The 27,470-nt window shown below is 44.3% G+C and overlaps 1 protein-coding gene across 2 annotated transcripts in view; it reads right to left on the bottom strand.

Annotated features, from left to right (window-relative positions):
• The window catches only part of GDF11 (growth differentiation factor 11), a 115,601-nt gene that overhangs the window by 36,507 nt on the left and 51,624 nt on the right, over positions 1-27,470 (bottom strand). For both annotated transcript variants that reach the window (XM_078785093.1, XM_068128666.2), the window contains exon 2: positions 20,642-21,009. In XM_078785093.1, coding sequence (XP_078641219.1) covers positions 20,642-21,009 — 368 coding nt within the window. The remainder of the gene's footprint in view (positions 1-20,641; positions 21,010-27,470) is intronic.

Raw genomic sequence — 27,470 nt, 5'->3', positions numbered from 1 at the left:
TACGGGCGGGGTAGAGCGTACGGGTAGCGTTTTTTTTTTTTTTTGGCAAGGAACGGGCACCCACGTACGGGCAATGCCCTAGTATGTTAAACACTTCTATTGAGTTCATTTCACAAATATCTTCGCGGTTTTATTAGAATTTGTCAAAATATCGCCGAACAAGCAAATCAGTTTTGTCAAAACCGCAAACCGGAAATGACGTTTACGAAGTAACCCAGTTTTTCGTTCCTAAAGCCTTGTTGGCTTCGTGACGATCAGAACATTGCTTTGTTTTCGTTACGATCAGTTGGGATCATGTCCTGAGACAAACAATGTCCTCGACGACACAAAGTATATAGTCTTCTGGAGCAGCTTGCTGCGACTTCTCAAGTTGGTGCGCTGCAGCTGGTGTGGAGAGACAGGTCTCAAGGTGGATCATAACACAAACGGCACCATGTTGCTGGTGCATTTTCAATGTGGTGTATGTTCTCTGACAACAGAGTGGAAGAGTCAGCCTTATATTGGCAAGTCACTCGCTGGCAATATCACTTTGTCAGCTGGCATTCTCATGTCAGGTGCTGTACCAAGCAAGGTACTCAAGGTTCTCCACCATATGAGAGTGGCAGGAATTTCATCGAGAACTTTCTCGCGACACCAGAACATGATGATTTTTCCTGCCATAAAACACGTTTGGTTGGAGAACAGAAAGTGGCTCGTGGCATCCCTGCAAGCAGAGCGCAGAGGTTTGATGTTTGGTGGGGATGGACGCTGTGACTCGCCAGGACACTCGGCGAAGTTTGGCTCTTATGCTATCATGGAGCTGGTGGCCAAAGTCATCATCGATGTTGAGCTTGTTCAGGTAACATCAGCAGATATATGTAGACATACACATAGAACTAGTGTGGGTACATAGAATATTGGTTGTGAACAATTTAAGTTGACTTAGATGTTCTCAACACACGATTATGTTTACAGTGCAATGAAGTTCCAAGCTCATGCCACATGGAGAAGGAGGGGCTGAAAAGAGTGATGGCATTTCTGAGCAAAGAAGGCCTGTCCATAGACACAATGGTCATGGACAGGCATGTCCAGGTTAGGAAATGGATGAAGGAAAATGCACCTGAAGTCAAACACCTCTTTGACGTTTGGCACATTGCAAAAGGTGGTGAACGCTTTTACATTATCTCCCTGCAGCACTTGCACTCATTCACCTGTGGCATGGCCTCACAATTACCACAACTGCACCTGTCCAGAAACAATAAGTATTTGCATATGTATGTCTGTTCTTACTAAAGCCTGTACATGAACACTACAACTGATACACCTGCAGTGCTGCACTGAGTCAATAAAGTCGTATTTCGTTTCTGTGTTTCTATCCATTTCTTGCCTCACGGCACCGAACATTAATTAAATATTAGTTATGTATTCCATTGACCAGAAAAAGAAACTTTTTCAATTAAAAAAGAGACAAAAATGAATACCATTCAGTATTTTGGAGGCGCCCGAGATCAAAATCGATCGCCATTGTGTCTGTGTCCAACGATTTCTCTTCTTCACTCTCTGGACGGTATGGTTCGAATCTGTATGGGAGAATCGAGTGTGATTCCCCAAGATTATTAACTTTCTCTTCATTTTCCGCATCAGATTGGTCAGAAATATCGCTGATATCCAGACTTACGCAACTATCGGAGTCGGTGTCTGCCATTGTTTACTATTGCGCAGTCACATCAGCTTCCTCCGATGACGTCACGATGATGATGATAGTCATCACGAGATGCTGGCCGACGCGGAGAAATCGTCTGCTATTGGCATTTTAAAACTCGGATATCTCACGATTCACGCATGCGAGAACAGCAATTTTTGCGCCAAACTTAATCTTTTTTGTTGCGACAATTAATTAATCTTAAGCATTTGATGTCTATACTCATGTCCGTTCTCCTTTAAGCCCAGGTTCCTTAATACAGTAGTGTATCGTTTCAGTAGTATCGTTTTCGTAATACCAATAATAATATCGTAAATATAACCATACTACTTTAATCCCAATGTCGTGAATGGAAAGTTAATGCATTGAAGCGGTGTATGGTTCATGATCAATGATGAGCGGTGTTCGGCACTAATATTAACAAGCATTCTGAGTATTGCGCTGCAATACATGTCCCCTACCGGCATTGGGTAGCACTGTCATAGAAGACAGTATTATGACTTACCGCACTCCAAATTATAGTCCGGAAAACTGTTGGAGAAATTCCCAAAGTTCAAAGTGCCATAGCTTTGTCAAAAATGATCGAAACGTCGTGAAGTTCGAACTTGATCTGTAACTTATCATGAGGAAACCATGTACCAAGTTTGAAATCATTAGCATTAAGAGTTTAGGAAAAAAAAGTCCGGAAAGCTGTGCTTTGCGTGACGGACTGACGGACCGACAGACTGACAGACGGAGGGACGGAGTGCAAACCTATAGTCCCCTACGGTGTACACCGGTAGGGGACTAATAACCAAGGAAGTAAGGAATTAGCCTCAGTTTTTTTTAATAGTAATATCATTTTCGAAATAATGATAACGCAATGTTAATATTATAGTAAATCTAATCGTCACACTAATCCCTTCGTAGTGACTGCAAACTTACTGAAGTTAAAATATATCATCTTCTACATATTAAAGTAGTAGTAGTTTTGTGTCTGTTACATCATTACGTCTATGATGTCATTATGACGGTTGACTCCACCGACCAACATTTTAATTTACTAGTACACCCGCTCACTACGGGAGCTGCAGGAAGGGCCATTCCTCTTTGGGGTATATAGATTACAGTCGATCTATGGTCGGGTCTCTTGAACATTGGGTGTGTGTTCATTTACCAAGGTTCTTGTGGAGAGATCGCCAAGTGGTTTAAGCATTCGAGCAAGCACTCCATTCAAAACCCTTAAGGAACAGCTGGCATGGCAAGCGCTAGCTAATGCTAATGCTTGGTAAATGAGCACACCCCCAACCCTTGTGGGGTATATAGATTACAGTAGATCTTCCCTCATTTCTGTAAGTAAAACTTACCTCACAGATGTCGGGATTCCTCCAAATTTGTTTGTTTAATGTTATAAGCAGCATTAGCGACTGTTTAAAAAGCTAATCATATATATTTGTGGTGTATAATATTTTACAAGCCCGGCTACGCCGCTGTTAGACTTTTGGTCTTGTTTTACTACTATGAACTACAATTTTCTGTAATCTTTGCATTTTGCTCCATCAACCCTGGTGTTGGGCTGGCGGCTAGGGTGCCAGCTTAGGATTCTAGGATTCTGGGTTCGAATCCCGGTCGATCGCTGAATTAACACCAGGGGGGTTGACTCAGCCTGTCATCCTTCCGAGGTCGGCTAATTGAGTACCAGTTCACTGGTAATTCCCTGTTTGTCGTTAAAGGCGGCAAAAAGGGTTGGCGTCAGGAAGGGCATCCGGCCGTAAAACATTGCTTCAAAAAGGGGACCAAAAAACAACAACAACCACGGTTCCCGAAAAAGGCCAACCCCCGCTTTGCGGGGAAAAATGGCCTCTAAAGGTGGTTATATATATTTAAGTCCACTTTGACAGTGAATATATCCTTTGGTGGGGACAGTGGAAGGACCGCTTGCATTGCAGTAAAATAAATTCGCAGCTTGACCGCAGTCGTGGCCAAAATTATTGGCACCCTTGCACTTTTTTTTCAAATAACTCACTATTTTCTCTAAAAATAAGTTGAAATTGACTAAAGTATTTCGTCTCCACAATTCATTATTTCAATGGTAATATTACAGAACCTTTGTTTTTGATTCAGAACTTAATATGTCCTTTTAAATAAAAAAAATAAAAAATGGCATTGACAAAATTATTGACACCCTCGACTTAATATTTGGTAGCACAACTTGGTGGCACAGCACAGCTTATTTGTCTTAAACCATTCCTCGGTGCTTTTTGAAGTGTGTTTTGGGTCATTGTCCTGCTGCAAGACCCATGACTTTTGACTGAGATCCAGCTTTCCGACACTGGGTTGAACATTGCGCTCCAAAATGCCTTGGTAATCTCCTGATTTCATGATGCCATGCACACATTCAAGGCACCAGGTGCCTGAGGCAGCACAGCAACCCCAAAACATCACTGAACCTCCTCCATGTTTGACTGTAGGGAAGGTGTTCTTTTCTTTGAAGGCTTCATTTTGTTTTCTGTAAACATAGAGATGATGTGCTTTATCAAAAAGCTCTAATTTGGTCTCATCTGTCCACAGGACATTCTCCCAGAAGGATTTTGGCTTGTTCAGGTGTGTTTTGGAAAACTCCAGTCAAGCTTTCTCAGCAGTGGGGTTTTCCTGGGTCTCCTACCATAGAACCCCCTTTCACTGAGTTGGCGATGGATAGTGTGAGTTGAAAGTGTCATAACTTGTGTCTGAAGGTCAGCTTGAATCTGTTTGGCAGTTGATTGAGGTGCTTTCTCCACCATTCGAACAATCCTTCGCTGCAATCTTTGATCAAGTTTTCTCTGGTGGCCACGTCCAGGGAGGTTGGCTACAGTGCCATGGGGCTTAAAGTTCCTGATAACTTTGCGTACGGTGGCCACAGGAACATCAAGGTCTCTGGAGATGGAATTGTAGCCTTGAGATTGTCCATGCTTGGCTACAATCTTGTGTCTGACCTCCTCAGACAATTCTCTAATTTTCTTTCTTTTCTCCATGCTCATTGCCTGGTGTTGGGCTAGCGGCTAGGGTGCCAGCTTAGGATCCAAGGATCCTGGGTTTGAATCCCGGTCGATTGCTGAATTAACGCCAGGGGGGTTGACTCAGCCTGTCATCCTTCCGAGGTCGGCTAATTGAGTACCAGTTCACTGGTAATTCCCTGCTTGTCGTAAAAAGGCGCCAAAAAAAAGGAAAAAAAAGGGTTGGCGGCAGGAAGGGCATCCGGCCGTAAAACATTGCTTCGAAAAGGGGACCAAAAAACAACAACAACCACGGTCCCCGAAAAAGGCCAACCCCCGCTTTGCGGGGAAAAATGGCCTCTAAAGGTGGTTTTTTTTTTTTGGTTTTTTTCTCCATGCTCATTGCGGTACACCCAGTGACACAAAACAGCAGAATGACTCCTTTTCTCTATTCAAACTAGTTGAATGAGTGATTTTTATATTGCAGGCAGGGTGTTGGGCTAGCGGCTAGGGTGCCAGCTTAGGATCCTGGGTTCGAATCCCGGTTGATCGCTGAATTAACGCCAGGGGGGTTGACTCAGCCTGTCATCCTTCCAAGGTCGGCTAATTGAGTACCAGTTCACTGGTAATTCCCTGTTTGTCGTAAAAGGCGACAAAAAGGGTTGGCGGCAGGAAGGGCATCCGGCCGTAAAACATTGCTTCAAAAAGGGGACCAAAAAACAACAACAACCACGGTCCCTGAAAAAGGCCAACCCCCGCTTGCGGGGAAAAATGGCCTCTAAAGGTGGGTTTTTTTTTTTGGTTTTTTTTTTTTTTAGGCACCTGCAACTCACCATAGGAGAGTTCAATTCCAAAGTAAAGGTTAATCATCTGCTTGAAACTAATTATATCTAACAACTTCTAAAAGGTTCCAATGATATTGTCCAGACCATTTTAGGATTTCTGTGTGGAATAAGCTACGATTTAGAAAAAAAAATTCAGCTTTTTTGTTTTGTTCCAGGCAATTTTCGGATTTCTGTGTGGAATAAGCTATGATTTCGTATTTTCTTCAGCTTTTTTGTTTTGTTCCACTGCAAACTAAAGAAATGCATATGTGGATACCAAAATATTTTTTAATTTCAACAATTTTCTGGAAGAAATGGTGCATTATTTGAAAAAAGTGCAAGGGTGCAAATATTTTTGGCCATGACTGTACCTCCAAGTTTCTTAGACCCCAAGGATTCTAAACTTCTATTTAGGTGTTATTCTGCCAATTTCAAGCGTTATCTTGCACCTGGCTGGGACTTTCAGAATAATTTTTTGCAACAATGCGTGGTTGACATAAATATTTTTGACATTGACCTGATTTAAGGTCATGACCTAATTATAGACATTTTAACATTTTTCACCACAACTCGGCTAGGGTTTGCCTGATCAGAACGAAATTGGCCTAGAGCAAGGTGTGTTTGCATTTAATTTAAATCATATTCACCTCCGGGTTAAAGGTCAAGGTCAAATTGTGGTCTGAAAAAAAATGCGTTTTTTTTGTCATCGCTCAATTTTGCCAATGTGGAATCTCAAAGACCACTTGGCCTACCAAGATGTCTTTGCCTGATAATATTGTACCTGCACTGAAATTGTGCACCAGATATTTGATTAGTGCCCTTAACCTACTTTTTTCAGATTGTAACCTAATCAACAAAACTCATAACTTGGAATAATTTTCCTCGAATTTCCATTATGTTGCGTTTTATGGATAGATTGTATATGGGGACACATTTTCTTAATTTACACTCTTCCGTAAATGTTGAAGGTCAAGGTCATATGGCGGTCCGAAAAGAACATGGCGATCACTGGATCGCGGGCGCCGGAGGAGGCTAACCATTGGTGATCGCTTTGTGATCGCAGATATCTAGTACTGATATATATATATATATATATATATATATACAGACTTGGCATTTAATATGGAATATTTTTTTGTGGGGGTGAACTTACTTTACAAGATGTCTTAGAACCAAAAGTTCACTGGAATTATGTTGAAATTATTCTAGATTTTGTTAATGTGACCTTTAAAAGAAACAAAAACCACATTTGACATTTCGAAACAAATAAATTGATCCTTGAAAGTGATGAAAACTGATATCGAACTCAATTCATGGACAGTACTGTGTTAAACTTCTGCACGTTTTCCAGAAGTATCTCTATATTTTGCACATCAGCCAAAATTTTTTTTAACAAAAACAAAAGTTAAATTACGACTGGGATTACGGACAGTAAAATTACAGTTCAGTACTTCGTGTAACCCCCACGAGCATTCAGGAGAGCACTACACGTTGAGGCATGCTGTTCACGAGATTTGCCAAGGTTTGGACAGGAATCGCTTGCCATGCAGTGACAATAGCCTGCTGCAATTCACGCACAGAGGTCGGCTGCTGGTCCAAGTCGTCGATTTGACGCGTTAATTCTGCCCACAAGTTCTCTATCGGATTCATATCCAGGGACATGGCAGGCCACTCCATATGCTCTACACCACGGTCAGCAAGAAAGTGTTGGATCATGCGAGCATGATGAGGCCGTGCGTGCATTGTCATCTTGGAAGACAAAGTTTTCCTCGAAAGGCTGCACGACCAAATGGAAGCAATGTTTCTTCCAGAATGGCCCTGTACTTGAACTGGTTCAAGTTTCCATTCAGAACAACCAGGTCAGTTTTGCCCCCTGCATGAAAAGCAGCCCAAACGGTTACCCCACCACCTCCAGCTTGGACTCTTGGCACTATACAATCTTTGTTGTAGGCTTCATGCAATTGTCTGCGCACTCGGATGCGGCCATCTTGACGTTAGACCAGAAATCTAGACTCGTCACTGAAGATCACGTGATTCCATTATCCTGGCTGCCATTGACGGTGCTCTCTGGCCCACTGCAATCGGCGCTGGCAGTGTTGTCTGGTCAGGCGTGGCTTTCTCAGGGGACGCCTGGCACGAAAGCCTGTTTGAACCAGTCATTGGTTGACTAGCCTTCTGGATACAGGCACATTTGTCAGTTGCTGCCACTCAGCCCTAAGCCGATTAGCTGACTTGGTACGGCCATTGCGGACTAACCAGTGCAGCTGGCGATCATCCCTCCTTGTGGTTCTGTGGGGACGTCCTGGCCTCGGTATTGGAGTAGGGACACCCCTCTGAGCATTTCGTTTCAGGATCTTTGTCACCTGAAATTGAGTGATGCCATCATTGATTTCCTTTCAAGGAAACTTTGTCTTCCAAGATGACAATGCACAGCCTCATTGTGCTCGCATGATCCAACACTTTCTTGCTGACCGTGGTGTAGAGCATATGGAGTGGCCTGCCATGTCCCCGGATATGAATCCGATAGAGAAATTGTGGGCAGAATTAACGCGTCAAATCGACCACTTGGACCAGCAGCCGACCTCTGTGCGTGAATTGCAGCAGGCTATTGTCACTGCATGGCAAGCGATTCCTGTCCAAACCTTGGCAAATCTCGTGAACAGCATGCCTCAACGTGTACGTGCTCTCCTGAATGCTCGTGGGGGTTACACGAAGTACTGAACTGTAATTTTACTGTCCGTAATCCCAGTCGTAATTTAACTTTTGTTTTTGTTAAAAAATTTTTTGGCTAATCTGCAAAATAAAGAGATACTTCAGGCAAACGTACAGAAGTTTAACACAGTACCGTCCGTGAATTGAGTTTGATATCAGTTTACATCACTTTCAAGGATCAATTTATTTGCTTCAAAATGTCAAATGTGGTTTTTGTTTCTTTTAAAGGCCACATTAACAAAATCTAGAATAATTTCAACATAATTCCGATGAACTTTTGGTTCTAGGACATCTTGAAAAGTAAGTTCACCCCCACAAAAAAAATATTCCATATTAAATGCCAAGTCTGTATATATATATATATATATATGGAGTCGTACCCTGCTATTTGCAGTTCCGTTATTCGCGGAATATGCGTATTCACGGTTGATAAAATGTGACCTGTTTCTCTGTTCGTGGGAAAATATCCCGCAAATTTGTGCACAAATTCGCAGTTTTTCAGGGGCGCAAAAAAAAAATTCAGAAGCCGCTTGCTTGACACATTTATAAAACCAATCTTTCACCAGCGATGCATAAAGCAGCGAGACATACGCAAAAAAAAAACATGTTCTATGAGCCGCAAGCATGACCTGCTCCTGTGTTCGCTGCCGTGTGTTTTGCGTTTTCATGGTTTTTGCAGGATATCCCATCATTTACAGTTTACACTGTGAACAGCTTCAGGTGATAACCTGTTATTAACACTGTGAATAGCTTCACTTGATATCCTGCCTCCGTTCACAAGTAAACAGTATTTCACGGGATATCCCGTCATTCACACTGTGAATAGCTTCACATGATATTCCACCGTGTTCACAGGTAAACATTGCTTCACGGGATATCCCCACCAGCTGCATAACACATCATCCCTGTGAGTTACTGTACAGAATGAAAACACTCCATTGTATCCATTAGTGCAATTAGCTGTCTCCCTTTTCCCCATTGAAACAATGGCACGGCATGCATTCACGGATTTTCATCGACATTCCTGTGTTTTGTCTCACCATTTCCGGGACTTTCATCAACCTTCGCGGATTATCGTCAACATTCTTGGGCTTTGCCTCACCATTCGCGGTTTGTTCCTCTCTATTCACGGATTTTCGTTACTCGGGAACCTATCCCCCCTTTTTCCATTGAAATAATGCCCCCCTATTCACGGGTTTCGCTATTCGCGGATTTTCCAGGAACGTATTTCCTGCGAATATATATATATATATATATATATATATTGTTGCGGATATGAGGATTGTGTTTTTTTTATTGTGTTTTTATTGTATAGTAAATTGTTGTAAAATATCGCCTTCCTGCCTCCAGTCTGTTGTATAAAGGTCAAAGGGCGTTCCGGTAGTTAATTCCATAAAGCATACATTGAAGGACACTATAATACCCTTGTTCAGTAGCTTATATCCTTATTATGTGTGTTAGGGTAAGGCTGTGTCTCCCATTAATTTAAATACTCCATTGCACCAAGTGAAATAAGAATAGATCCCCTTTCATTTCATTTCAATGGCCAACTGCATTTTGGGCGGTTTTCTTCAACCACCATTGGCCACGAGGCAAGGTTGGGGAAGAAAGGCGTGCCCGCCCGTCGTCATCAAGGGCGGAGCCAGAGGGTCGCGCGACCAACCAGGGCCGAGGTGAGCACACCGACGGGCATGTCCTGAAGGCCGGCGGCTTGATCGCCGGAGGCGTTATAAAAGCGCGCGCGCAAGAGTGGTCAGGAGTTGCGTAAAGAGGTCCATGACAAGAGTTGCGGCGAAGAGATCACCGAGAAGAGAGTTGAGTAAGGGATCCCTGAAGAGAGCAGCTTGAGCCACCGCGGCTGCATCAGCAGCAGCTTGAGCCACCGAAACTGCAGCCACAGCAGCTTGGGGCCTGGACGGACGTTTTGAGCAGGACCGAAAAGGAACGGCGGCTGCCAAATGCGCCGATCGTGCTGCGGTATCCGTGGACCGGCCTCCCCCCTCCAAGCCATCCACCTCCGCCATTCCTATCATCATTCCCCGTGTGAGTCGTCTTCGTTTGTTCTCTCCTTGGGTTAATTAAGACTGTTTAGATAAGCGAGCGATTTTCACTGTGTCTCTAATATCTTCTGTATATTATTTTATTATCTTTCCTTCTCCTTGGTTATTTTTGGGTGTAAATAGAAATAAATTATATTCGTATTTCCAACCTTTTTGTCTGCTTCTTCTTCACATCCGTGTCGCCTTAGTCTTTTCCCTATTGAATATCTGTGGCGCGATCGGGCCAACGTTCGGGAATCGGGTTAGTCGGGGTAACTGTACGACCGCGGGGCCATCCGCTCAGCAAACACAACATCTTATCCGCGGGCCGTAACAATTGGTGTCTGGGAGTGAGATACGAGGCCCGAACCAAATTTTTAAAACATCAAGAAAAAGATTTGGTCAAAATTTGGAGCGGCCGAAATTTGTTTTGTTTTACAAAACCCGAATTTTGAAATCGCGCCATGGCTGGTCAAGGCGACGGGATGCCGGTGGGAGAGATAGACGGGGTAGAATCGACCCAGGACCTCGGGGAAATGTATGTGGAGGAAAGGGAGGAGAAAAAAATGGCAATGTGGTTGAGGAGGTTTCAGGCGCGCAAAATGGCGCTCTCGCGCACGAGGTTTCAGGCGCGCAAAATGGCGCCTCGTACGAGCACGCGGCAGCCGAGCCCGCGGTGCCAACAGACTGGGGCCTATTCATGACACAATGCCTGGCGTACATGGCCGAGCAGAGGGAGGAAAGGAAGAAATTTAGCAGGGAAATGGAAGAAATGGGAAACAGAATAACGAATGGAATGAGGGCCGATAGGGAGGAAATGGAGCAGAGGGACAGAGACCGCAGGTTGGGCGAAAGGGTCCCAGGGGTGCACGACGAGGTAACGCGGGTCGAGAAGCGCTGGTTGAGCGAAGCGGAGAAAAGCGCGGGTACAATGACGGGGGTAGAAATCGCGACACGGGGTTTGGAAAAGCCGGCGACCGATGAGGTAGAGAGAATTTTATTAAAGCCAACGGTCGTCGAGGTGAGTAAAGAAAAAGTGGTAGTGGGCATTGAAATTGAAGAGACCGGGGACTTAGAAAACCACTCGCGGCGGGAGGAAAAGATGGAATATGTACAAAGTCCCTGCTCAAATCATGATGATGTACTTGCTAATCCAAATGGAAGTTTGCAGGTGCGTGTGGAGAAAAGGCTCCCCCAGGTGAGTCGTGCTGTATATTGTGCGGGTAGATTTTGTAGGAGGATGTTTGGCGACAAAAGAATTTTCGCGCGCTTGGGATCGAAAAGGCACCCGGGCGTTGGTGAAGGGTCTGGTGTGAGTGGAAATAGCACGCGAGTGAAAAAAAGTGTGCGTCAAGGGGTGAGCGTGTTAAGAAGCGCGAGTGTGATACCGAGTGCGAGCGAGAATGCACGTCGGGGTGTACGGAGTGTGACACAGGCAGTGAGAGCAATACGGAGTGTACGTGCGAGGGCGAGTGTGACACGGAGAGTAAGGTGGTGGTGGAACGTGTGCGAGGAAGCACACCTGAGTTGGTGGTAGCGCGAGTGTGGGAGAGCCCATCTGAGCGCGTTAGTGGGTGGATGCAAGAGAGCACGCCCATGGTGAGTGGTACGGAGTACGTACCGAGCGGGGAGAGTGCGCAAGACGGTGCGCGAGGTGTGTTAAGGGAGTGTGCGAACGGCGAGTGTGCGCGAGAGGTGTGGTGTGTAACGGGGAGTGCGGTGGTGGAATGGACGGAGTCTGTGGGATGCACTGGAGGCGTTGGAACGCCGGGCTTTGTGAGGGTGAAAGGGGTAGCGTATGCGTGTGAGCATGCAGGTGAAGCATCGACGGTAACCGGGTTAGCGTTTAGGGCGACAGATAGCCGATGCGAGCACTCGGGGCGCGGTGTGCTTTGTTGGATGCCAGGCCCGGCGCGGATCGATGCTGCGTCGCTTCTCTTCGAAGCGTTGTTGCCGATTCGGGCCTGGCCCCGCCCTGCACGGTCGAGCCCGGGCTTTGTCGGGCGAGGCGACTGGTCCGGTTCAAGGGCGAGTGGGAGGAAGCGGAACGGTGCCCCCTCGCGGGGACTGGGTTCCGACCGGGGGAGATTGAGCCATCGGGCCCGGGACCGCAAGGTACCGCGCCGAGATGGTGCGTGGAACCTCGGCCCGAGCATGCCTCCTCCCCAGAGTCGTGAATGCCGGACGGATCCAACTACAGGCGGCCAAACCACCCGAATTCATTGCTCGGCTTTACGAAGCCGAGTTTAATGATGTCATGACGCACCGAGGCTAGGATATAGCGGACTGTGATGATGATGATACTGATAGTGTTTTTGATCCGAAATTTAGAAAAGTGAATAGAATTGGCAGTAATTGGAAAATTTTTGATTGGTTGGAATTTGGTGAGCAAAATTGGTAGTGGGAGATACCCGATGTGGTGGGATGGCAACTCTGCCATCCCTCACAGCGGGGGCAAAGGAGCACTAGGCTTATGGGGTTTATGGCAGTGTAAGCTCGCCGAGGGAGCGTTTGGATAATGTGTAGGGACCTAGATGACATTAGGTAACGTTAAGATTAGGTAGTGACAATGATACCTGTAGTGGGGACGCAGGTAGATTAGAGTGGATGATAATGACGTGGTATGTGCTTAGTTTAAAGGGAAGACGGGGTGCACTAAGTTAGCAGGGCACCAGGTAGTTCAGATGATGCCGTGTGAGTGTTGGAGGTGTATTCAGAAGTGTATTGTGAAAAGTGTGTGAGGAACAGGTGTGATTGCACAGGTGTGCAACTGAACAGGTGGATGGAGCAGTGTATGAGTGAGTGATGGTGATGTGTGTTGGGTTGACCAAATGGTCCAGGAAGGAAGGAGGGTGCAGGTGGCACCAGGTGTGATTGCACAGGTGTGCAACGACAGGTGTATGGAATAAATGGTCTGGAGTATATGGAGTATTGGAATGGATGGTCGTGGAGTGAGTATGATGGAAACTATGGAGTGGAGTGGATGGTGCGAAGGTGTGAATGGGGGAAGGATGGACCCCCATCACGAATACCCGGGGAGGGTAGTGTAAGTGTTAGGTAGAGGGTATAGGTAAATTGTGGTTGGATATTGGCATCTGTGGTGCGGGTGAAAGAATGGTATTTGGATGGGTGCATTAGTGTTGTGGAAATGGCTGGGCATGTAGCCTGTTAGTGTGTGTAGTTGGTTTGGGCACTCCACCACTGTGAGGATGTCGGCCAGGTGAGGCCGCAGGTGGGCTCTGGGAGCCGGTAGAGTTGTTGTGGATGGGGCCCGAGGATCCGGAGGACGGACCCGGGTAGCCCAGTGCCAGAGGGCACTGAGGGGTGACAGAGCCAGGAGGGGCCTTCCCCAGTTAGATAGGTTAGGTGAGGAGCTAGGTAAGCTCGGGTGGCAACTGCAGGGGTGGAGGTGTGCAGGTGGGTAGACCTGCTGGGAGAGCGACACGTCTCAGCCCAGAAATTGTGCAAGGGCACCGGGAGATGAATCGGGGGAGTGAGACCCCAAATTGAGAAGCACCACAGTTTGGTCAATGGGAATTGGTTTTTAAAACCACATAGAGTAAGATTGCCAATGGTTTGGCCGGGAAAGACCCCGGGTAGTGTAAAGTGTGTTAATGTCATTTAGAAAGTAGTTAGGATGAAAATCTCCTCGCACCATCTACATCCACTCACCTGAGGTGACGTAACTCCGCACCATGCCATGTTCTCTTATTTTTATTGTGCAAATGTTTGGATTGTGAGACGCATCATGACGTGGGTGTGACATTGTGCTTTGTTGTTCCATCTCTCCCTCCTTATGAGGATTGATGATGAATTGGGTGATGGCAAATTTTGGATAGAGGGATTGTGGTGACGAATTTGGAATAGAAGAAATATGGGGAAGACATGACAGTAGTGACGAATTTGTAAATGTGTAGATTGTTGTACATATGGGGTAAGGGCAAGGGTAGTGTAGGTGACAGGGGGGGTGACGTACGGTAGGGACGAGCTTTCTCACTTCGCTCTCCGTACGCACTTCGCCTTGCATTGCCTTGTTTGATGTGTACCCTTGTGACCTTACCCCTCGCTCATCTGTCTGTCCCCCCTTTTGTCTCCCACATGAGGACCTGTGCGCCGCTGGGCGCCGAGGGGAGCGTGCGTGAGTCCGCCATTGTGCGCCCGGAACTCCCAGAACCAGCTGTCTGCATCGATGCACCACATTATGGACCACATGTCCGTGGCCGAGCACCACTTATGGACCCCATGGGTTGGGGCATGGCCCCTCTGCTGGAACCGGCCATGAAGGCCCGAAATCTTGCTGGCGGACCTTGATCACAGGGCACCGATGCCCCACAGGTGAACCACACTAGTCGGCCCCTGTGGGCCATAAATAAAATAAAAATGGACACCATGGGTGTAAGTTTTATTGCAAATAGGCCGCCAGCAAAGAAAATGACAACATCTGGAAGAGAGTAATAGCCAGCAGAGGGAGCCGAAGAGCAAGAGACCACCAGCAGGGTTAGGGGTTGTTGATTTATTTTTATTGAACAATGATGACTGTGCACCGATTAGTGCTTGAGGGTGTGTTGGTGCGTTTTGGGTGCTTTCATGGTGCGTCGATGCAGAGCAGACTGTCTCCCCCCAGAAAGAACAATCACAGGTCCTGGGTTAGTTTTGTAAATAAAAGCAGAGCCATTGTAAATAATGCTCCCCACCGTCAGTGTATAGTTTGAAGACCATTCCGCAATTCGGTTAGCTGTGGGCGTGAGTCTGTTAGGTAGGGTGCAATGGAGCAGCGGGACATATTTATTTATGTTTTAAAACTGTCGCACTCAGGGTCAGGTTAAAAGTAGAGGGAACTACACCTACGTGTCACACTAAGTTAAAGTTCATAGGCCCGGGTCATGCCTAAGAGGAGGAGGGTGCAGTGTTGCGGATATGAGGATTGTGTTTTTTTTATTGTGTTTTTATTGTATAGTAAATTGTTGTAAAATATCGCCTTCCTGCCTCCAGTCTGTTGTATAAAGGTCAAAGGGCGTTCCGGTAGTTAATTCCATAAAGCATACATTGAAGGACACTATAATACCCTTGTTCAGTAGCTTATATCCTTATTATGTGTGTTAGGGTAAGGCTGTGTCTCCCATTAATTTAAATACTCCATTGCACCAAGTGAAATAAGAATAGATCCCCTTTCATTTCATTTCAATGGCCAACTGCATTTTGGGCGGTTTTCTTCAACCACCATTGGCCACGAGGCAAGGTTGGGGAAGAAAGGCGTGCCTGCCCGTCGTCATCAAGGGCGGAGCCAGAGGGTCGCGCGACCAACCAGGGCCGAGGTGAGCACACCGATGGGTGTGTCCTGAAGGCCGGCGGCTTGATCGCCGGAGGCGTTATAAAAGCGGGCGCGCAAGAGTGGTCAGGAGTTGCGTAAAGAGGTCCATGACAAGAGTTGCGTCGAAGAGATCACCGAGAAGAGAGTTGAGTAAGGGATCCCTGAAGAGAGCAGCTTGAGCCACCGTGGCTGCATCAGCAGCAGCTTGAGCCACCGAAACTGCAGCCACAGCAGCTTGGGGCCTGGACGGACGTTTTGAGCAGGACCGAAAAGGAACGGCGGCTGCCAAACGCGCCGATCGTGCTGCGGTATCCGTGGACCAGCCTCCCCCCTCCAAGCCATCCACCTCCGCCATTCCAATCATCATTCCCCGTGTGAGTCGTCTTCGTTTGTTCTGTCCTTGGGTTAATTAAGACTGTTTAAATAAGCTAGCGATTTTCACTGTGTCTCTAATATCTTCTGTATATTATTTTATTATCTTTCCTTCTCCTTGGTTATTTTTGGGTGTAAATAGAAATAAATTATATTCGTATTTCCAACCTTTTTGTCTGCTTCTTCTTCACATCCGTGTCGCCTTAGTCTTTTCCCTATTGAATATCTGTGGCGCGATATATAATGTATGTTTGTATGTATGTATATATATATATATATATATATATATATATATATATATATATATATATATATATATATATATATATATATATATATATATATATACATACATACATATATACATACATATATATATTTATCAGTCATTATGCGACTTCATACCATCAATGGGGAACTGCTAGTAAGGTGTCCCATACAGCTATTGCTGCACCTTACTGGGAGTGATAAGCACCGCCTGCCACACGGTAACATTATCTCTGGTATCCACTCATTATATGGAGTCGACCTGGATGTGGTTGGGAGTAACTAATTAGTATCAGTAATTTGGTGCTCCAACCTAATGAGCGAACGTCATGACATCATCGCCACGTATGTCCGCATTGTATGGGACACCTTACTGGCGGTTCTCCACTGATGGTATGAATGAATGAATGAATGATCGTTTTTAAGGCCATTTTCCTCGCTAGAGCGGGGGTTAGCCTTGCGGGCCCCATGACAATCATGGTTCCCTGTTTGGGGCAAATGTTTTTTTTATGATGGTGAAGTATGGTGAAGATGGTGAAGGTGAAGTTTTTTATGATGGTATGAAGTCGCATAATGACTGATATATAACCGAAAGGTTTTCAGAGTCACAAGTATATTGAAGGCTCATTGTGTTGCCCCGATGAAGCCCCAACAAGGGCGAAACCAGGTCGGTAACTGAGTTTTGCATACACTTGTGACAGTATCTGAATTTAACATCCATAATGACGCACTGCTAGATGGCCCCTCCGGAGTTTGGCAGGCAATGCGGGCATGCGTGGTGATGATGTCATGGCGTTCGCTCATTAGGTTGCAGCGCCAAATTACAGATACTAATATATATATACATACATATATATACATACATACATACATACATACATACATACATACATACATACATACATACATACACACACACATACATACATACATATATATATATATATATATATATATATATATATATATATATATATGTATATATACACACACACATACACATGCACACACACACAAAAAGTAGAACTACTGCTGCTGCTGCCCTAATTATTCCCATATTATTGTGGAGTTGGCTGGGGAATGTTTTTGACCCAAGTCTTTCACGAACTAGCTGGTCAGGATTGACATTTGACTGAAGGTGGCAGGAATTTGTAACTTGTTCAGAGTGCCGGCGATAACTCACCTACTCTTCGTGAAAGCCACCGTTGCATCTTCGATGTCCACCAATGAATGTTGGTAGACGGATTCTCGGGTTCAACGTCCATCCGATGGACGGCACACACATTGATGCCTCGCCCTGCATGGGCAAAAACTAAGGTTTATTATATCTGGTTCGAGATTCGAGCTCAGGCTAAACACCTTAGACACTTCACGTCTACAGGTGCGGACACTTGTAATACAAGTGCATTTGGTTATTTGTAGAAGAAAGAAGGTCATTGATGGAAAGAAGGAAGAGTGTTAGAGATAGGATGGAACCCTGAGGGACCCCTCTGTTGATAGGGAAGGAGGGAGATGTTGAGCCATGGACAATTACAGAGATAGAGCGGTCAGAGAGAAAGGTCAATATGAGAGAGCAGAGTGAAGGAGGAAAGCCAAAAGAGGGAAGCTTGGCTATCAAACCCGATGCCAAACTCTGTCAAAGGCTTTTGAGATATCAAGGCCGACAACAAAGGATTCCGCAAAGTCTCTCAGAGAAGAGGCCCAGACATTTGTAATGTAAGAAAAGATATCACAGGTAGATCTTGCCTTGCGAAAGCCATACTGATGGTCAGATAGAAGATTGTGAGATTAAAGATGCTTGAGGAAATGGGAATTGAGAAGACATTCAAAGACTTTGGAAATAGTAGAAGTCAGAGCAATCAATAGGACGGTAGTTGGAAGGGTTTGAACGATCACCCTTTTTTTTTTTAAATAGCCTGTACTAAGGCATGTTTCCAGGAAAGAGGGAAAATACATTTATATTGAGACTGTCCATAAAGCATCTGCATCGAGGTTTGGAATCACAAGCATTTTCCTTCTAGTTTGTAACTATGGTGGGTTCAAGAGGAAACGAAGTGACACATTGTACAGTACTTGTTTCTGGTTTTAAACCTCAAAAAACCAATAACAATAACATCATTGACCAACAGGGCTGACTCGACATGCCGGGCTTTTCCCTCTGATCAATAGTCTGGATCTGTAGCTTTCCATGAGCTTCCTATGTCTTGGTAAGAAGAAACCACAGCAAGCTTAGTCCGGCCAATGCTTAAAAGGTTTAAAAGTCAATGCATAAGTGGTCCGGAGAGATGAATAATCTTGCTGAGCATAAGAGGGTCCTCCAGAAAGTTGGACCATAAATCCATTATATCGCCTAAATTAACAACCAGGAGACGCAATGTTATTTCCTCTGTCGATTCGGTTGTGACTTTAATATGGGAACTGTCTCAGGTATTCCTTAAGTTTGAAAATCGATTTCATGGAAAATAACGATATGAATTTGTTTGAAAAAACACTTGTAATGTTATCCACAATAGTCGAAAATGAAATGGCAATTCCTCTTGCACGAACGGACGTTAGTCACACCTGGGCCATTAAGGAGGCAATATGATACCCATGATGTCAACTAACCCTTTTCTTTAACAGTCTTTTAGCCATTGTAGTTCGTCGGATATCGAGTTGCTGTGTCACATTCTGAGATCTGAGATGTACCATACTCTTTACAGAGCATTGTTGCTGCAGAAGCAGGTTCTTGGCAAGGGTGTAAGCTGAGTGGTTTGCCATTGCCTTCCCAGCTCCTAGTCAGGGCAGGAATTTGTAATTTGTTCATGGTGCTGGCGATAGCTCACATACTCTTTGGGAAGGACACCGTGGACCTTTAACGTCCAACAACTAATTCCGGTGGACACGGGACACCCGGTTTAACGTCCATCTGAGGAACGGCACACACATTGATGAATGACCCTGCCTGTGAAACACCTGGATGGCAGTTTTTAAACTGGGTCCGGATTCAAACCCAGGATAGACAGCTTAGAGGTGAGTGTGCGTACTTCTAGGTTATCCTGCCAGCCCTTTTATGTCACATTATATCCAGGAAAGCATTCAGATACGAACATAATATTGGTTTCTCATTCAAATCCATCCTAGCATCAACCACACTTGTGCTGTTCTGCTGGGGATGCCACCATAATGGATGCAAACGGTCTTAATCTTCACTCATTTTAAAGACTTCATTCCCGCTGAATTGCTGTTTGGTGGAACAAAATGCAATATATGAGCGGGTGACTTACAAACACAGAGCCGGGTCAACAAAGCACGGCAGCTGGTCACACAGTTTCACAACAGTGTTGATAAGAATGGCAAGGTGAAATCGATCACTGTTGATAAGACACTCTTGTGAAGCAGGCTGACCTCATGACCTTTACCCTGCGGTGCACCGATTTATCAGACTCTATAACTTTTTGGAACATCGTAAAGAAATCTATGTTGAACCAGAATATTTTCCATAGCTTTACATAATTCATTACACCGTACTCTTTACACATCGTAACTTTTTACAGTGTCTTTACACTAAGCCTGGTGTTGGCTTAGCGGTTAGGGTGCTGGTTTGGGATCCTCGGATCCTGGGTTTGAATCCCGGTGGATCGCTGAATTAACGCCAGGGGGGTTGACTCAGCCTGTCATCCTTCCGAGGTCGGCAAATTGAGTACCAGTTCACTGGTAATTCCCTGTGTGTCGCAAGAAGCGACTAACAGGGTTGGTGGCAGGAAGGGCATCCGGCCATAAAACATCGCTTCAAAAAGGGGACCACGGTGCCCGAAAAAGGCCAACCCCTGCTCTGCGGGTAAAAATGGCCTCTAAAGCTGGTTCTTCTTCTTCTTGTACTCTTTACACATCGTCGGTTTTGCCGAAGAAATCTCTTGGCAAGAGTTATAATCCTGGACAGGTAGCCATTGCAATGCAGGATACTCGGCTAATGCTGGCAGTACTTTGTAACTTGGATAGGATGCCGGCGATAACTCACATACTCTTCACAAAAGACACTGAGATATTTAACATCCACCAACTAATGCTAGCAAACAGGATACGGTCTAATTTAATGTCCATCCAACTAACGGCACACACATTGATGTGCCACCATGCTTGCGGAATGATTCAAATATATCATTACCTCATGTGCTCATCCATGGACATGCACGATATCTTCTGTGTATGCTGATTCATTCCCTTTCCACTCTTCTATGGGCCATTGTTAATCGTTTTTGTGCTAACCCTCCTTGAATGTCCAACCTTGTCCTCCCCTCACTCACCACCTCCTCTTTTTAGTAGTTTATGAACCTGCTGACATTTTTTGTTCAGCTCCTCCCTGAGCCTACAACGATAGTTGGATACATAAAAGAAAACGTACCAAAATATCCGTGAGGCTTATACCAATATAAGCTCAATACTAGTGAACCTTAACCTGTAATATTTTAATAAAATAGAGCACCATGGACACTTCTTACCAGGCCTTCATCAGAAGAAGCAGGGAAGGTCACAGCCAAGTCGTTGCCTTGCTCATCAACAGCTCGGATCTCAACGCCCCAGTTGCTCTCCGGGTGCTGGAACCAGTTGTGCAAGATAAGCTTGAAGTCAATGCTCTGCCACTGACCCTGGCGAGAGGTCACCTCACTCTTGAGAGATCGGATACGTGCTGTTCCACCTTTGAAGATCGGTAGCAAACGCAGTATCTGAATGAAGACTGTTGTGGGCCTCTCCACAGGCTTGAGAAAGACCCAGAGGTGAGCCTTTACCACTTTGGTCAGCAACGTCTTGGGCGTGAACTTGAAGAAGCAACATTTCGGTTTGCCTTCTGTCTGGACAATGCCCTCAGCTGTCAGTGGAGACACAAGGAATACATGATCAGCATGATGCTAATCTTCACAATGATCAGTATTATAAAGCAGCACATTACCTTGATTACATTACACACGTCTACAGTTACCTTGATTTGCAATTCCTATCACATACTTACACAATCGTTATCCACCTCATTGGTGCATCGACCTAAATGGGTTGTGATCACTTCTTCATAATATATGAAGCTGCATTCAACCAACAATCCTTTGATTAATAGGTGTTGAGCTCATTAGAACAAGCTAAAAGATATCTCGGACAACGTTTTCACTGATAATAAACCTGGCTTTCGTACAGATGAAGCCGACCGACATACAAAAACCTTAGCAACAAATCGCTTTTAAACACTGAGATGAATTTGCATTGACCATTTGATGTCCTTTCAAATTTGCACCTTGCACCCAGTTGCACCTACAAGTTTTAGGAATTTATAAAGGATGTAACAAAGGAACATACAGAATCAGCTTCCGAAATTCAACTGGATTAATGTGTCTTGCATTCATAAGGTTTTATAAACAGGATATTCACAGCAGTAAGAAAAGTAAATAATATACTAGAGAATTCATGGAACAACTTACCCTGTGCAGTCTTGAGAAACAAGGACATGGGCGGGGTCTGTGAACGGCAAATTTGATTGGTCGTGTGGATGTAAAATGCTGGCAAACTTGATTGGTTGTGATGATGTAAAATGCTGGCAAACTTGATTTGTTGTGACGATGTAAAATGCTGGCAAACTTGATTGGTCATGATGATGAAAATGCTGGCAAATTTGATAGGTCGTGATGATGTAAAATGCCGACAAACTGGATTAGTTGTGACTAGCCGAAACCCGTGGAACATCCACGGAAGGGAGGATGTGGTGTATGGATAGAGTGTACCATTATGGATGGCATAGGGGATTTGCTTGTCCGAGTAAGAGTTAGGAAGAATGATGAGAATGAAGAGTGCGTATATGAACAACGTATTTATTGCAATCTACTTAAATGACAACGCTACGATATACTTTTGAAAAATGAATGGATTCGTTATAGGAATCGGCATAGCACCACTCTGGGATTGTCCACTCAGTGGACGGCTTGCTGTCGCCTTCGACTGTCCAATCAGCGGACGGCTTGCTTCGCCTTCACCCAGCAGACGCCAATACGATGGCGTCATAAGATGGCGTCGTATCGGCAGTTAATCGGATGCTTTTGGGCCTCAACGTCAGCTAATTCAGATTTTTCGAGTATGGCTGTACGTGATAAACAAAGAGCGCGGTTCGTAGATGGTAAATCCATTAGTGCCGTGGGCATCGGGTCACTGGGTGCGGCATAAAAGGGATAACAAAGTCGAGTCCTTACGCTATTATTATATAGATGATGTAAAATGCTGGCAAATTTGATTGGTCGTGATGATGTAAAATGCCGGCAAACTTGAATGGTTGTGATGAGATCAAATGCTGGCAAATTAGATTGGTCGTGATGATGTAAAATGCCGGCAAACTTGATTGTTCGTCATGATGTAAAATGCCGGCAAATTTGATTGGTCATGATGATGTAAAATGCCGGCAAACTTGACTTGTCATGATTATGTAAAATGCTGGCAAATTTGATAGGTAGTGATGATGTAAAATGCCAGCAAATTTGATTCGTTGTGGTGATGTAAAATGCTGGCAAACCTGATTGGTCATTATGATGTAAAATGCTGGCAAACTTGATTGGTTGTGATGATGTAAAATGCCGGCAAACTTGATTGGTTGTGGTGATGTAAAATGCTGGCAAATTTGATTGGTCATGATGATGTAAAATGCTAGCAAATTTGATAGGTCGTGATGATGTAAAATGCCAGCAAACTTGATTGGTCGTGATGATGTAAAATGCCAGCAAACTTGATTGGTTGTGATGATGTAAAATGCTGGCAAACTTGATTGGTTGTGATGATGTAAAATGCTGGCAAACCTGATTGGTTGTGATGATGTAAAATGCTGGCAAATTTGATAGGTAGTGATGATGTAAAATGCCAGCAAACTTGATTGGTTGTGATGATGTAAAATGCTGGCAAATTTGATTTGTCGTGATGATGTAAAATGCCGCCAAACTTGACTTGTTGTGATTAAGTAAAATGCTGGCAAATTTGATTGGTCATGATGATGTAAAATGCCAGCAAACGTGATTCATTGTGATGATGTAAAATGCCGGCAAACATGACTTGTCATGATGATGTAAAACGCCGGCAAATTTGATAGGTAGTGATGATGTAAAATGCCAGCAAACTTGATTGGTTGTGATGATGTAAAATGCCAGAAAACTTGATTGGTCGTAATGATGTAAAATTCCAGGCAAAGCTGATTGGTAGTGATGATGCAAAATGCTGGCAAACTTGGTTGGTCGTGATGATGTAAAATGCCGGCAAATTTGATTGGTCATGATGATGTAAAATGCCGGCAAACTTGACTTGTCGTAATGATGTAAAATGCCGGCAAACTTGACGTGTCGTGATTATGTAAAATGCTGGCAAATTTGATAGGTAGTGATGATGTAAAATGCCGGCCAACCTGATTCGTTGTGATGATGTAACAATTGTAACATGCTGGCAAATTTGATGGGTTGTGATGATGTAAAATGCCGGCAAACTTGATTGGTTGTGATGATGTAACATGCTGGCAAATTTGATTGGTCGTGATGCTGTAAAATGCTGGCAAACCTGATTGGTTGTGATGATGTAAAATGCTGGCAAATTTGATTGGTTATGATGATGTAAAATGCTGGCAAACTTGTTTGGTTGTGATGATGTAAAATGCTGGCAAACTTTATTGGGTGTGATGATGTAAAATGCTGGCAAATTTGATTGGTTGTGATGATGTAAAATGCCAGCAAAATTGATTGATTGTGATGATGTAAAATGCTGGCAAATTTGATTGGTTGTGATGATGTAAAATGCTGGCAAATTTGATTGGTTGTGATGATGCAAAATCCCATAATATTGTGTCCAAGTATTGCTAAACAGAAGAGTTTTGAAAGTTCCAAAGAGGCGATTTGTGTTCTATAGTGTTGGTGTATGTAATTCAATTGAAATAAAAAAATGATTTAAAAGGTTATATAAAAAATTTTTCGGAAGTTTACCACCATTGATGCAGCGTCTTTTACACCACCCTATCCAACACGTCACAGTACTTATTCGTGCTTGTTGTTTGTGTCCTTAATGATATCCTTAAAAACAGTAATTTCCTGTTTGGAATAATTTTCAATTTTGTTTGAGTGCCAGGCAGGCAAACAGTAAAAAATAAAATAAAATCGAACCTATGTCCAAAGGAAGCGGTTCAGTTTGACATTTTAAATATGAAATAGGTAAAGCCGTGAAACGAGCGAAGCCCATTAGAATTATCCTTTAGAACTCTTTAAATTTACCCTTTAGAACCGATTAGAATTAAACACGGTGGTTCAAAAAAAGTTCTTCTTCTTCATTTTTGACGGACAGATGGAAGGAAGGACATAGCCAAATATTAAAGCAGCTTCACCGTTTAAAAATTACCTCACCCATCTCTGGCATGTGCGATCGGGATGCATTCAGACCCAACGTTCTGTTTAACATTTATGTCTTTCAATCCTGACAAATCTCACACTCTTACTATGTCTCTCCGAAAAGACCGACTGGACAACCCTCCCATCCACTTTCTGAATAATCCTCTCCAAGAAGTTCTGTCCCTCAAGCTTTTGGGTCTCACTATCTGCCATGATCTTTCCTGGGAAAACCACATTTCAAATCTGGCCTCCAAAGCCAGTCGCTGACTGGGCATCCTCCGTCGTGCGAAGTCCTTCCTTGGCACACCTGAGCTCCTCACCACATACAAGGCTTTCATCCGCAGCTCAATGGAATACTGCTCTCCCCTCTGGGCTGGTGCTCCTGCCTCACACCTAGCTCGTCTTCACGCTGTTGAAACCAAAGCGTTCAGAATCATTGGAATCTCCCGTGATGAAGCTACCTGCGAGGGCCTTTCACTTACTCACCGCAGGCAGGTTGGTGGTCTTTCTGTCTTCTACCGACTCCTCTCCGGCCTTGCTCCTCCAGCTCTCTCTGGGCTTTGTCCCACAAATATTCCTACAGGTCGCACAAGATCTGCCTGCAACCCTCTTATGGTTAAACTGCCAAAATCAAGACTCTCTACTCACCTTCACTCCTTCATTCCTCTTTTCTCCCACCTCTGGAACAAACTCCCTCACTCTCTTCAATCCCACTCCTCCCTCCAGGTCTTTAAAACAGCTGTTCACCACCATCTCTTATCTTCCCCCATCCAAAACCTTGATCTTTTCTACCCCCGCTAATTTCACCCCAAATCCACTTTTTTGAAATACCAACTTCTTTCCTGGAAGTCCTTGGTGTCCTTGTGTTTATACTTCTCCCACCTCCCCTCCCCTTCTCACGCCGCCTCCCCCCAAGCCCTCTCCCTCCCACACATTCCCGATGTCCCTGCTCTCAAATGTTGTGTTTATGTGCTTCCCCTTCTCTCCCCATCTTGTCTACCGCTCCCCTTTTTATATACCTTGTTTGTTTGTCTGTTTGATTTGTTTGTATGATAAATGTTAGCTCTTTCACGAGCCTTGATTATGTATACAAAAAAAAAAAATACAAATTCATGTTTCAATTCGTGTTCAAAAATAACATTCAATTTAAATCAAGTTGTTCCTCGATCATAAACTTACATTTATAGACAGACAGACAAAGTGAACCAATTACTTGACCACACTTTTCACTTTGAGTGTGCACCACGAGGTTAAAATAACGTTTTATGAAGTCTCCCCAATTATATGTTGTTATATATTGAAAAATAGAAAACCTCAGCATTCCTGGACTATTGTGAGTATCTCGCTTGTCGGGTGTTTTGAATGCTCCTCGGAGGGAGGTGACTTCATTGAAGAGGGTGATACAAATACGCCACGCGAATGTCTTGTGCAATATTTGTCTTGTTCAGGTTAGGATTTGCCAGCAGAGACATTTGGAGATGTTCTTTGTTCACCTATAACTACCCGTAAGATGTTACAATGTAACATTTATGTTATGTATATTGTGAAATGAAAGATGAGTTGTGATTGTTTGTTTTTTTTCACAGCAGGGAAGCTTATGGAAGAGCAAGGTAGAACTGACAGTGGGAAAAACATCAAGAGAATGAATGAACAGGAAAAAGAGGAAACGGAGAAGGCAAGAGGAAACACTGAAACTAGTAAGAAAATGGTTGAGTTCGGAAAGATTCATGGGGGCTATAAAGATCATTGGTCAGAATTGGTGATGACTAGACATTGTGGTGCAGTGCTTGAAGTTCTGAAGTGAAGAGTGAGACAGAACAGCCTCTGGAATGTGGTTCCATTGGTGGAAGAAGAAATCTAGAAACCTAGAAGTTCAAGAGAATAAAAGAGTTGAGGTGTGGTATCCGCCTTGATTTTGAACGTTTAACCAGAAGGGGGTTACTGGAAGACTGGAAGAGTGTATGCATCCAGGAGTTTCTGGGGAGGATGGGATGACAGAGAGAGCAGAGGGGGAGTAGACAGTGGAAAACAGAGAGACCACTGATATGCCTGTGATGTGAGACCAACAGACCTTGTGATTTTGCTTCATCACAGGGAATTTCAATAATTTTGCGAGCTTTAGATTCCACAAAATCCAGGAGAGACAGATATGATGCTGGGGTGCTGAAAAATAGCGGAGAGCAGGACTCCATTAAGATATGGAGAAAGGCCTTGAAGATTTTGAGTTGCTTTAAATTTCCAAGGAAAAACTTGGAACAATGGAAGGAAGCCCAGTCTACGGCTGGCTTTGGAGGCCAGCTTTGCAATATGGTCTGCCCAGGAAAGGTCAAGGCTGATGATGAGGCCTAGAAGTTCACGAGACTGAACCTTTGCCAGTGGATGACCAAGGAAATAGATAATCGTCTTTCATAGGCTTCTGTGTAGCATCAATTTCTGGGGGCATGGCTGTGCAGCTGAAGAAATGTCCCCTTCTGGTTTGGGCAGGAATTTGGAATTTGTTCAAGGTGGAACGGAAGATGTCCTTACGGAATGATGTAGTAGTTTGCCTACTCTTCGTGATAGACACCGTGGGATCTTTAACATCCAACAACTAATGCCGGCAGATGAGACGCCCACTTTGCATCCATCCAAGTGACCGCACACACATTGATGGATAAAGAAATAGACAGGTGGGTTCATTCATTCCACAACAATGGCTTCACAGAAAGCCATTTGGCAGATGATCATTCTGGAGTGATATGGTGAGGTTGAGATTTTTCAGGATTGAAGGACATGTTTCATTTATCAGACGAGAGTCTAATAATTTCCAGATAAGTAGAGAGAGACTTAGCTGCTCTCTGCCTAGCAAAAGGATGAGATGCTCTACGATACAATATGAAGTAGTTTGCAAAAGAAATTCAGAGCATCAGAGAGAGGTCAATTACATGTATCTATATAT

This window comes from Myxine glutinosa, chromosome 1 (genome assembly GCF_964187855.1).
Source record: "Myxine glutinosa chromosome 1, kmMyxGlut1.1, whole genome shotgun sequence".
Classification (NCBI taxonomy): Eukaryota; Metazoa; Chordata; class Myxini; order Myxiniformes; family Myxinidae; genus Myxine; species Myxine glutinosa.
The sequence above is the reverse complement of the archived record's forward strand: the minus strand, read 5'-3'. Positions and strand labels throughout refer to the sequence as shown.